The sequence below is a fragment of the Acomys minous genome (genome assembly GCF_964271855.1).
Source record: "Acomys minous genome assembly, chromosome: 6".
NCBI lineage: Eukaryota > Metazoa > Chordata > Mammalia > Rodentia > Muridae > Acomys > Acomys minous.
The window spans coordinates 76705220-76717672 of NC_140487.1; the positions used below are offsets into that span (position 1 = coordinate 76705220).

A 12453-nucleotide genomic window follows, 5' to 3' on the forward strand; every position below is an offset into this window, starting at 1 on the left:
CTTTAATCCCAGCACTCAGGAGGCAGAGGCAGCTGGATCTCTGTGAGTTCAAGGCCAGCCTGGTCTACAATGTGAGTCCAGCACAGCCAAGGCTACAAAGAAAGAAAAGACTTTCCAAAAGTGTGTGTGTATATATTCTTTATTTGGAGGTTTAGTGTCCCCTTACTCTTTCCTATTGTGTGCTTCACCCCTTAACTCCCCCAAATGTCACCACCATTCAGACAGGGCAGATAAACAGACCTGTACCAGCCTCCCAAAGGCTCTGTGTCACATTAGTAAACCCAGTGCTGTCCATGGACCTACACAGTGGCACACGGCCCAGAAGGAGAAAGGAACAAGACCCAGAAAGACAGACACCAGACGTTGTGACTGTGTGACCTTGGATGGATATGCCCTTTGGGAGCCCCCAACATACACACATAACCCTTGAGTGGAGTCAGGTGCTTCAAAGTGGCCCCTGATACATCCAAGAGCATAGAGTTAACCATCGCTCTTGAGTGACTCTGTAGCCTATGCAGCTTAAAAATCAGCAAAGGAGTGTCGTGGGAAGTGTGAAAGAGCTATTTGTGGACTCACTTAAAACATTCTGGACACTTCCAAAATAACTGTGCGGCTGTGGGGATGGACAAGCGGACTTCGGTTCCTGCATTAAGCAGGCACTGCCTATGCAATCTGAGGGAAACTGTAGGAAGCTAGGAAATAAAAGGAGAATTTCATCTAGGTTATCAAATCACCACACGCAAGTAGACTTATCCTCAGAGAAAAAGAGTGGTTGGTTTCTCTGCTCTTCGTTTTGAAATGCCTACCTCTTCCAGGGTATGGTAGGCCTCAAAGTTGAAGTTACCACTACGTTCTCTTTGCTGATTGGACAGCATTTCTTCACGCTCTTGATCCAACAGAACCTAAGATAAGACAGTTCTAAGATTAGTCGCCAGCGTTGCATTCAGTCCGTCGGTGTAAATTAAGTGTTGACACTTGGTCCCCAGTGCCAAGCTTTCCTTCTTGTACTTATATCTTTTCCATAGGCTCTGGTCAGACACCTCTCTGAAAAGAGTTCAGGTATGCAGGGGCTGGGGGGGGGGGGCCCCCTCCCCTCTCCCCCCTCCCTCCAGGCAGCAACTGCAGGCAGAGGTTGACAGTACTGAGAGGGCCTTCAGGCCATCTTGTGGCTCAGCCTGCCTTTCTGAGTTATTAACCTCTAATTAAAAACTAATGGAATCACAGATTGCTTTCCTTCTGTTTGCCTGAAATGAAAAGAGGAAGAGGAGATGTTCCTCCCCCACCACCATCACACTGACAGGAGACCCGCCTGAAACCTGCTGGTCCCTTTCCTGGCAGATCGGGAGGGGATCAGCTGGCCTCCAGAAGGCTGTTCTGTGGCAATACTCACTTGCACATCTTCAATCATGATGGAGTAAGCCATGCCTTGGGACTCCAGGAAAACTTTAACAGCCTGGATGCTGGCAAAAGGAACTCGGACATGGACGGCCTGCCTGGGGATGGTGGGTGGTTTCCAAAAATCAAGCTGAAAGGAAGAAAGAGCTAAGCCAAGGCAATGAGTGACTCATCCTGGGAGCAGCAGATAGTTGTACACTGGTGGGTTTCAACAATGCAGTTTGTTACCTAGCTTATTTTGCGTCCACAAAACCAGAAAAATTCTGGAACCACCATGATACAGCAACAAGCGTTTCTGTGTGCTCAAGCATCAGCAAATATGTTACGTTTTCAGCACGCACACACCCCATGGCTAAATATTAAAATTGGCAGAGGAACAGATGATTTTAAATTATGGGAGGTCTTAAAAAATAAAACCAATCTGGCACTCAAGTGGTCCAATTCATTTCATCATGGGATATTAATGCCATTAATTATTTTTAAAGGGAAATAATGAATTAAAGGTGTTCAGCCACGTTGCAAAGTAGCTCTCATGTTTTCCATCCTCTTTTCATTCTTTCAATAATCCTGTGAGATATGTAGAAGAATGGTATATTTTTCCTCAATTTTCTGATTGGGAAAATAAAGTCATAGGGAAAGAAGGCAGGTTGCTCAGGGCTCTAGTTGGGACTAAAGTCCAGGGTTTTGGAATACAAGCTCTAAGAGCCAGCATCCCACATTGCCTCAAAGGAGTCAAAATATAGTCCAGAAATGGATGTCAATCATGCTGGAGGGAGCAAAAGTTGATGCTATGACAAATACCTGGAGATATTCTTCAGCCTCCAACTGGGCCAGAGTTTTAATTTGCTCTTCATCACTTGGGATGACCTCAAGGACTTGATCTCTAAAAAAATATTAACCACAAGCATGACCTTAAAAGTAAAACCTATTCACCATGTCCCACTGCTTTCTGCTCCTGGGGGGTGGGGGTGGGGTGGGGGGTGGGGTGGGGTGGGGGGTGGGGTGGGGGGCCTCTGTGTGGAGGAGACGAATGCAATAGTCATCTCTTTCACAAGCCAGAAACTAATAAATTGTATACTGACCCACATCCCCAGAATGAGGAGGTGATCAAACGGCTTTATTTCCTCCAAGGAAATGTTATCTAAATAATAATTAAGAGGTGTACCTGCTCCTAGCAGGAAACTTGCCATTAAAGTTTCTTTTCCTTGAGCTAATGAGTGTCAAATAGCACCTGCTGCTCATAAAGCAGTGGCTTTTAAAACTCATCTGTTCCTGCTTTTCAGGGAGTAACGAAAAGAAAGAAAGAAGGAAAGGAGAGTAATTAAGATGGTGCTTGTGAGAGGACTGGGAAGAGCTGAGGTTTTCTGGTTTGGTTTTTTGGTTGCTTTTTGTCTGTTTTATTTTGTGACTTGAAAACATAGTAGCGTTCCATCTCCGGGCCCCATGGTGTGAACAACCTCAGGGCACAGCTAGAGAAGAGTGAGGCCCAAGGCAAATCAGATGTTACGTCATACCCACATGCATGTGCACACATATGTCCTAAGGGAAAAAAAAAGATATCAGGGCTAAAAAGAGAAATGGTCAAGCTGGCAAGAATATTGTTAGAAAAGAGTTTGGGTAGAAAAGCCAAACTTAGTAGGGCTTAGTAATGGAGCCTTTTCTTTCTCTGTCCTTTTTGCAAGTGGGCCCGACTTCCTGTTCAGCTGGTGCAGCTGAGAAGGAAGGGATGCAATGCGTCACAATAGAACAGGGGGGGATCCAGAGCCAGACCTTTGGATACCAGCTCCACAGAGTGTGCGGGATGCTCCAGCGTAACACACATGTCTTAGACCGCAAGCTCTCCCAGACCCTCTGCCTACAAACTATCCATCTGCCACAAATGGTCCGACAATTCCTCCATTTGGGTCTCCTTACTTTTAGTTAATGCAGGGACTCCCAGGAGTCCTTCTTTAAAATGAGGTATAAATAAATAAATAAAATGAGGTGCTGGGAAAAGTTACACATTAGACTAATATTTCCTGGCTTGTTTCCTAAGGAACAGCAGCCCCTGGAGTTGCTAAGCCAAAAGGGGAAGAAGAGGTGTGAGAAAACAAAAACAAAAACAAAGGCCCTTATAGATGTCTAATGCATAAGTACTTAGTCTAGATCACTCAATGTTCTAGAAAGATACTTAGTCTAGATCACTCAATGTTCTAGAAAGATACTTAGTCTAGATCACTCAGTGTTCTAGAAATCCCAACGTTCATTGTTCACTCCCTGACTCCTGAATTGAATTGGCTTAGCTATTTTCATGGGTCATGCTTAGTAGATTGCTTCACTGATTCCCTTGGAATACTCTCCAAAAAGCAGGAGGAATGCTATAAGTTAGGGGAAGCCAGGGAGGCTGAGTTCTGGGGCTGCCAGTGCTACAGAGTGAGAGCTTGTCTCAATAACAAATAGTAGACTCAAAAAACGTTTCAAAGCGAAGATGAGTCCTAAAGCCAGGAGAGACGTTAGCTGACACCTACAGCCCCGGTCTTCCTACTCTTGGAGGCCCTGTTACCCAGATAAGTAATCTGACACTGGAGGGCCAGTGCTGACAGGAAGGATACAGACCAGAAAGATGGAACGAGGGTGGGGAGGGGTCTGCTTACTGCGTCACCCGAGGCCAGTGCAGACGCAGAAGCTCTTCCTTGCTAACAGTCCCACATTCTGACCATTGGAGGGAAAAGGGTGAAAGGTCAGGTTTGTGAAAATTCATTTTTTTACAAAATGGAGTCATTCCTGTCACACCCCGGTCAAGTGCTGTCTAGGGTCGTGGGAAAGGAAGAGGAACAGGTCTTGAGCTCATGTTCCAGGATGTATCTCAAAGAACCAACACCCCCAAAGGCAGCCTGCTCCATCTTTAAGGCTATTCCTACTTAGAAAATGATGAAGAAACTCCCAGCCATGATCTTAAGACTAACTTCACACATTTCTTTGTCATACAAAACTCCTAGACTTCCCTCTGTCCATAGTGGAGGCCCCCACAGCCTGTGAAGGCTCCAAATTGTAATCCTGTGTTAGTCTTGGCTGTCCTGGACTTGCTTTATAGACCAGGCTGGCCTTGAACTCATAGCAATCCACCTGCCTCTGCCTCCCGAGTGCTGGGATTAAAGACGTGTGCTACCACGCCTGGTTTTGTAATCCTATTTTTTTATTACCAAATAAAAAGTCTCTGTTAGCCAGGCAGTTGGCACAGGCCTTTAATCCCAGCACTGGGGAGGCAGAGGCACGTGGATTGCTATGAGTTCAAGGCCAGCCTGGTCTACAAAGCGAGTCCAGAACAACCAGGAATACATAGAGAAATCCTGTCTCAATAAAAATTAATTAATTAATTAATTAAAAATTTGAAAGTCTCTGTTTTGGCAGTCTCCATCTCTTCCCTTCTTCTCTAGTCATTTGTCTCTTCTTTGATCAATTCCTGTTTTTCCCACTCCCGCCCCCCCAGTCTGAGAGAACTCTGAAAATACTGAACACACGCACCCCCCTCATTCTATGACCAAGTTATGAGCAAACGAGAGAGGCTTGGGGAACCAGGTAAGTAGAATTCAGATAATTACTAGAAAGTATCACTTACCCGACAAATGTTTCTTGACAGTAGATACACCCAAATAGGGCGCCCAATAGTAGGGTCAACCTCATGGTCAAGACTTTTCCCAGAGAGTCCTGACTTCAGAGCCCTTCCTGAGCTTTATAGGGAAAGCGCTGGGGGCTAGCTATTGGCCCTCTGAGAATTCATCAGAATTCCCATATGGTAAAATTCTCACCTTCTTGTGAAATTCTCAACGTCCTTGATACCAGGGTGTGCTATCGCCAACCTGTATATTTGTCCTTTCCTAAGGTGCGATAACAAATTTCAGTGGAAGGAAAACAAAATCGCTAAAGCACACCAAGGGCAAATCAGACCCTGATTACTTAGGACGTGAAGTGCCTCCAGCATTGCTTGGTGACAGAAGCCAGACTAATAGACCTGGAGGTTAAAGTCCTTTCTGGGTCTCTGACAAAAAAGAAAAAGGGTGGGGGGAGCAAGGCATTTATAGCAATTACTCGGCGTCCTGTCCATCACATTCTATTAGTTTGCTCATTCGTTTATTTTTACAGTGTTTACCCTGAAGCACTGTAGTCACTCGGTCCACATCTGCTCAGGTCCCTGGAGATGTGGCCCGGCCCGGCCTTCACTCTATATTAAATAAACAGCACAGAATGCCTTGTAATATTTAATTCTGCACTGTCTCTAAAGTGATCCATCTGCATTTGTACCAAATTAATACCTCTATTGCTGTTCTTCTTCCACAGTGAAAAAGTCTTCCCGATTATTGCAGTGAAGATGCTTGCTGAGAACACTGGCATTTGAAGGGAGAGTTTTACTCAATCACTGATTCCTCCACCCAAGAAAGCGCTTTCTCTCTCTCTCTCTCTCTCTCTCTCTTTCTCTCTCTCTCTCTTTCTCTCAGATTGTCCTCAAACTGACTTTGGAGCTAACGCTTGAACTCCCAATTCCCCTGTGCCTAGCTCCCACGTGCCAGGATTACAGACATGTACTTTCATACCTGGCTTGGTTTTTTTTGTTTGTTTGTTTGTTTTTGTTTTGTTTTGTTTTGTTTCTGAAGCAAAGACTATACTAACAAAAATTGTTTTTAAATGAAAGAATTTTTCTTCGTCTATTCACATAGATCTTCAATAGTCTAACTTTGTTCATTGTTTACAAGGACAATGGGTGTACCCATTTTCTTTTAGGAATCCTATTTCTTGGATCCACACAGAATCCCATTTATTATCCACTCATTATATCAGCCTGGCAAAAATCCACCACAAACAGCTGTAGAGAATTTTTCTGTTTTCCTCTGTGTATCAAAATTTTTATCTGTACACACTTTAAATCCCTGGATTTGAATTCTCAAGTAACTTTTCGAAGGAGAAAGGTTTTATGTTTTTGTTTCTTTCTGGGTTTTTTGTTTGTTTGATTAGTTTTGGTTTGGTGTGGTTTTGGGTTTTTTTTTTTTTTTTTTTTTTGGTTTTTGTTTTGTTTTGTTTTGTGTTTTGTTTTGTGTGTGTGTGTGTGTTCATTTTGTCTGGTTCTGTTTTATTTGGGTTTGAGCCCAGATTGGTCTCAAACTACCTGTATAGCTGAGGATGACCTTGAACCCTTTTGATCCTCCTGCCTCCACCTCCTGTGTGCTAGGACCAAAGACCTGTGACATGTCCAGTCTCTGTGGCGATGAAGACCAAAGCCAGGGCTCTGCACATCCTCGGAAAGCATTCTACCACTTTCGCTACCCATCTGACCCCTGATTTTTCTGTCGTAAGACGGAGAAGGAAGGAGCTGGAGAGATGGCTTTAGCGGGTAAGAACACTGACCTCTCTTCCAGAAGATCTGTGTTTGATTCCCAGAACCCAGCTCATGACCATCTGTAAACCCAGTCCCAGGGGATGAGACACTTTCTTCTGGCCTTCATGTGCACCAGGCACACATACACAATATAAACATATACATTCAGGCCAAAAACCTGTGCACATAAAATAAAGACAATTTAAAAAGGAAAAAGAATAAAGAGTCAGAAAGAGAAAAACCAAGAATCAAAGACTCTAATATACCCTGTCTTAAATAAGATGAATGTACTTGGAGCATCCATCAAAGCTACTGCAGAAGGATGACCCACAAGCTGAGTCTCAAGGCAGGAGGTATGTGGGGAAGGAAAGATGAGAGTCTCTGAATTGCTAGTGCTAGGCAAACCCAAGATGGGGGTGGGGAGGATGGAGAAAGACATGCACACAGCCAAGTCAGGGAGTTATGGTGGTGGACGCCTTTAATCCCAGCACTCAGGAGGCAGAGGCAGGTGGATCTCTGTGAGTTCAAGGCCAGCCTGGTCTACATAATGAGTTCCAGGAGAGCTAGAACTGGGTCCCTGTCTGGAGAAAAAAAAATTTTTTTCAATTATCTTTCCTTTCAAAGAGGAATTTATAAATCGAATCCAGCACAGCCAAGACTACACAGAGAAGCCCTGTCTTGGAGAGATAGGGGAAGGAATTTTTGTTCTACCAGTGAATTCCATCTACTGTGCATGTTAGGGACACAGCAACTCTTCTCTCCCTGGGAAGGTTGGTGGGGAGAGGCCTGGAGCTTTAGTAAACTCCTAAGTGCAAAGGAAAAAGAGCACTGAGGAGAATACCTGAATGAAGAAAATGAAAATAATGAACAAAAACAGAGCCTGGAGAGACAGCTCACTGTGTAACACACTTGTCAAACAGGCCTGATGGACAACCTAAGTTTCATTTCTGGAACCCACATAAAGGTGGAAGAAAAGAACCAACTCCACAAAGTTGTCTTCTGACACATGCCGTGACACACAAACCCTCCCGGTAAATAAATAAAAATTTTAGGTGGTGATGGTGGTGCATACCTTTAATCCCAGCACTCCGGAGGCAGAGGCAGGTGAAGCTCTAAGATCAAGGCCACCTGGGTCTCCAAAGAGAATTCCAGGAGATCCAGAAGTACACAGAGAAACCCTGCCTTGAAGAATATAGATAAATAAAAAAAAAACAAATAAGCAGCTGAATAGGCGTGGTGGCGTACACCTATAACCCGGCACAGGTTGAGGCAGGGAGATTATGAATTGGAATAAGTATGGGCTACACAGCAAAACCCTGTAAGAGAAAGAGAACAGGAACAAAGAGAAAGGAGAGGAGGGGAGGGGAGGGGAGGGGAGGGGAGGGAAAGCGGGGAGGGGAGGGGAGGGGAGGGGAGGAGAGGGGGAGGGAAGGGAAGGGGAGGAGAGGGGGAGGGGAAGGGGGGAGGAGAGGGGGAGGGGAGGGGAGGGGAGGAGAAGAGGGGAGGGGAGGGGAGGAGAGGGGGAGGGGAAGGGGGGAGGAGAAGAGGGGAGGGGAGGGGAGGGGAGGGGAGGGGAGGGGAGGGGAGGAGAGGGGGAGGGGGGAGGGGAGGAGAAAAGAGAAGATTAAAAGGAGGGAAAAGGAGGCTGGTAGAGGTCGAGAGAGCTGGGGGCAATTAAAATAATAATAAAAGAAGCCAGAAAGGGGGTAAGGACGCATTAACAGAAAGTGATAAGGGGTCTTTGCTTCTGTCTGACCATGTAAAGATCCATGTCACGACAGGGCATTGTGTTTTCCATTCTCTAATTCTAGAAACAGGGTAGCATACGCTAAGTTGCATGTATTTGAAACACACAGTTGGATAAGTTTTAATGTAGGTATAGACTCACATCACCGCAATCAGTGTGACACATCGCATAGCCAGCATCCCTGATAAAAATCTGTTTTTGAGAGTCACTGTAAAAAATCTCTAGCCAGAAAGAGACCATTGACAGCCTTGTGCTTTAGGGATGAAGGAATGACAAACACACACATACACAGCCCAGAGGCAGGGGCTCACATAGAGCCCCAGGGCTGGTCTGAGCTAGAGCAGGCACCAGGAGCACGGTCCTCAGGCTGTCCTTCCCAGCTTTGATGCTCCACAGGGCCCAATTACCCCAAGTAATTCTACTCAGCTCTAGGAAAAGACCACTTTGACCAAATGTGCCTTTATCCAGGAACCCCTGGGGAAGCTGTAATTTAGAAGGAGAAAGATGATAGGTCCCGACAGGTCCCTTTCGAAAATGGTTCTGATGGCATGTTGCTCCCTACCAAGATGATGCTAGGCACACTTCTCAAGGCTTTGCCCTTTAACCCCAGAAGGTGAAACAGCCTAACCACAGGGTAAGGGGGATGCTATCTGGAACCAGAGGAGACCCAGGCACAAATTAAATCCCTCAGAACTGTTTCCAGACTCCAAAAGCCTTCCACATCAAAACTCCGGACGTGGACGTCTTTGTCCGTTGGAGCATGTTTATTCATAGCAAAGTGAGTTTTGCAGCAGAGCTAATGAACTCCCAACACTCTTTCACAACACAATGCTTTGACTGAAAAATACACAGAATTTATGGTTTCAATCAGCCAAACTTTAAACAAAAATTTCCACCCAAGTTGCTTGACTCTTTGCAGCACCTTTAAAACAAGAAACCTTTCAACCTTTTCAGAACGTCTGTGTTTTGACAAGACGCTGAGTATTAGCAGAAGCTGAGGAAGAGAAAACCAGAGGCCCTCTCTGCCATCTTGGCAACTGTTCTGTAAATATATAGTTATTCTAAAAATGATTCTGCAATAGAAAATTTATTTTAAAAGTGAAGCCCTGCCAGACATACTTGCACATATCTGTAATCCCACCACTTAAAAGGCTAAAGCAGGGAAGATTAGGTGTTCAAGGCCAGCCTGGTCTACTGGGGATCCTGCCTGGGAAAAAAAAACAAAAGAACAATATAAACAATGAAGAACATGGATGTCCGTGCGCACACAGCAAACATTTAAAGAAGATTAAGGGGATCGGGGTAGAACATTTGCCCAGCACTCACAAATCCCCAATACTACAGCATTAAATAAAATTTACAACTTACAGAACGTAAGGGGCAAGATGAGTCACTGGCTGTCCTGGACTCACTCTGTAGACCAGGCTGGCCTCGAACTCACAGCGATCCGCCTGCCTCTGCCTCCCCAGTGCTGGGATTAAAGGCGTGCGCCACCACTGCCCGGCTTTGGATAAAAGTTCTTACCAACTGAGTTTGATTTCTTGAACCACAATAGGAGAGAGCACCTCCCAAAAGCTACCCTCTGACCTACACATTTGCACCTTGACACGCATGTATGGGTGAACACACACACATGCATGCATGCATACATACACACATTTCTTTTTTAAAAAGAACTAAAAATAATCACTTATAATAATCAAAGAATCGCTTGGTTTTGTTATTTTGGTTTTGGTTCTTGAGACATGGTTTCATGTTGTCCAGGCTGGCCCAAACTCCTGATCCTGAGGAGAACTTTGAACTACTAACCAACCTCCTGAGTTCTGGAATTACAATTGTACACCACCAAGCCATTTTTTTAATACTATTTTTTTTTAATGAGGTGCCATTTGGGAGGGGCGGTGTTGCCAATCAGATTATTGAAGTTTTTAGTTGCCTTGTGGAGGGGGGTGGGGACTACTGGTTAGTTAGTTTGATTTGGTTTGGTTTTTGGTTGCTATCATGGGTTGGTTTCTTGAAGGAAAGAAAAGAAAGAGAAGTATGTCTGGGCATGGTGGTGCACACCTTTAATCCCAGCACTGGGAGGCACTGGCAGGTGGATCACTGTGAGTTCAAGGCCAGCCTGGTCTACAAATCGAGTCCAGGACAACCAAGGCTACACAGAGAAACCCTGTCTTGAAAAACCAAAAGAAAGAAAGCAAAGCAAGCCCACACCAACCAAATCGAGGGTGATCATTAAAAATGCTGTGAGGAGGGTTGACCACAACACAGATTCCTGGTGGACCGCATAATGAGCATGCCTGAAGTCCACAATTCAATCCTTAGCACATGCTCTCACATGCAAATATGTAAAAAGTACTAAGATTTGGTGGGCTGAAGTGATTAAGAGTTCAGACTACAGCTGGGAGCACACCTTTAAACCCAGCACTCAGAGAGGCAGGTCTCTGTGAGTTCAAGGCCAGCCTGGTCTACAGAATGAGTCCAGGGGAGCCAAGGCTACGCAGAGAGACCCTGTCTCAAAGAAAAAGAAAACAAAACAAAACAAGTTCAGATTACTCTTGCAAAGAACCTGAATCAGTTCCCAGCACCCACACCAGACTTTTCACAACACCTGTAACTCCTGTCACCTCTGGCTTTTGAGGACACAACATTGTGTGCACATACACACATACAGGCATACATACATAACTACATTATTTTTTAAAATGTAAACGTTTAAAGTAACAAGAATTTTAAGACATAAAAAGAAGTTCACTGCCAAGCGGTGGTGGCGCACACCTTTAATCGCAGCACTCGGGGAGGCAGAGGCAGGCCGATTGCTGTGATTTCGAGGCCAGCCTAGTCTACAAAGCACGCCCAGGACAGCCAAGGCTACACAGAGAAACCCTGTCTCGAAAAACCAGCAGGAAAAAAAAAGTTCACATAACATTTTCAAGCAGCTTATGAAACAATATATATATATACACAAAATGATGAGAATGTATCTATAAGAAATGCCCCAAAGCTCTAGGTGGTGGTGGCGCACGCCTTTGATCCTGGCACTCGGGAGGCAGAGACAAGCAGATCTCTGAGTTTGAGGGCAGCCTGGTCTACAAAGCGAGTTCCAGGACAGCCAGGCCTAACACACAGAAACCCTGTCACAGAGGGCGCGTGTGCGGGGGGGGGGGGGGGGGGGGGGGGGGAGTGCAGGAGACAAGGGGAGGGTAGAAAGAAAAGGAGAAAGAAAGAAAGAAAGAAATGCGCTAAATGATTTGGCAACTGCCAAAACTGCCCTATTGGTGGACAATAACTTTAACTTTCTTCATTTTTGTTATAATTTAGGTAAAAAGAAAAAGGCCAGACTTACCGACGTAGTATTACAAGGCAACTCTCCCAGGACCGGGGAGTGCTGTGGGTCCTCCCTTCTTAGCTTCTTACTTCCTGCCTGGCTTTCCTGTTGAGTGGTGCGCTCCAGCTTTAGGTTAAGCCCAATGCTCTCTATCTCCCCAGTCTATGGGGCGCCTTAGAGCTTACCACCCTGGCAGCTCTCTGCTGCCCCCTTCTGCTACCTGCAGACAACCACTGTCGTTCCTGAAAGGTCAGGATTTACACCCTCCACTAGCCTCTTCCAAAGAAAGCCTTTGCCACTGAGTGGCAAAAAGTCCAGTATGCAAACACTTTTTTAAATATTAAATCAAGAAAGAAACAAAGAAAGAGTAATGCTGAGCCTGGGTGGCGGCACGCCTTAAATCTAAGCACTCAGGGAGGCAGAGGCAGGCAGAGGTCTGTGAGTACGAGGCCAGCTTGGTCTACAAAGTGAGTCTAGGACAGCCAAGGCTACACAGGGAAACTGTTCAAAAAAAATGGAAAAGAAAGAAAGAATTAATTTACTATCTCCACAAATCATTTATTAATCGCAGCCCCAGGCTCTAAAGTGGAGTAACTACTTGCTCTAACTCACCAGGAGGTAAGCTGGGCCACC

The 12453-nt window shown here is 45.3% G+C and overlaps 1 protein-coding gene across 4 annotated transcripts in view; it reads right to left on the bottom strand.

The window, feature by feature from the left end:
• The window catches only part of CPA2 (carboxypeptidase A2), a 31427-nt gene extending 19485 nt beyond the window's left edge, over window positions 1–11942 (bottom strand). The window contains exons 1-6 of one of the 4 annotated variants that reach the window (XM_084786379.1): window positions 11839–11934; window positions 9612–9699; window positions 5184–5252; window positions 2197–2278; window positions 1391–1525; window positions 807–902 (exon numbers count right to left, since the gene is read on the bottom strand). In XM_084786379.1, the coding sequence (XP_084642505.1) occupies window positions 807–902; window positions 1391–1525; window positions 2197–2278; window positions 5184–5252; window positions 9612–9619 (390 nt within the window). In that variant the 5' untranslated portion in view covers window positions 9620–9699; window positions 11839–11934. Of the gene's footprint in view, window positions 1–806; window positions 903–1390; window positions 1526–2196; window positions 2279–4993; window positions 5060–5183; window positions 5253–9611; window positions 9700–11838 lie in introns of those variants that run through there. The other 3 variants (XM_084786381.1, XM_084786382.1, XM_084786380.1) reach the window with 3 other exon arrangements.
• Window positions 11943–12453: the final 511 nt, after the last annotated feature.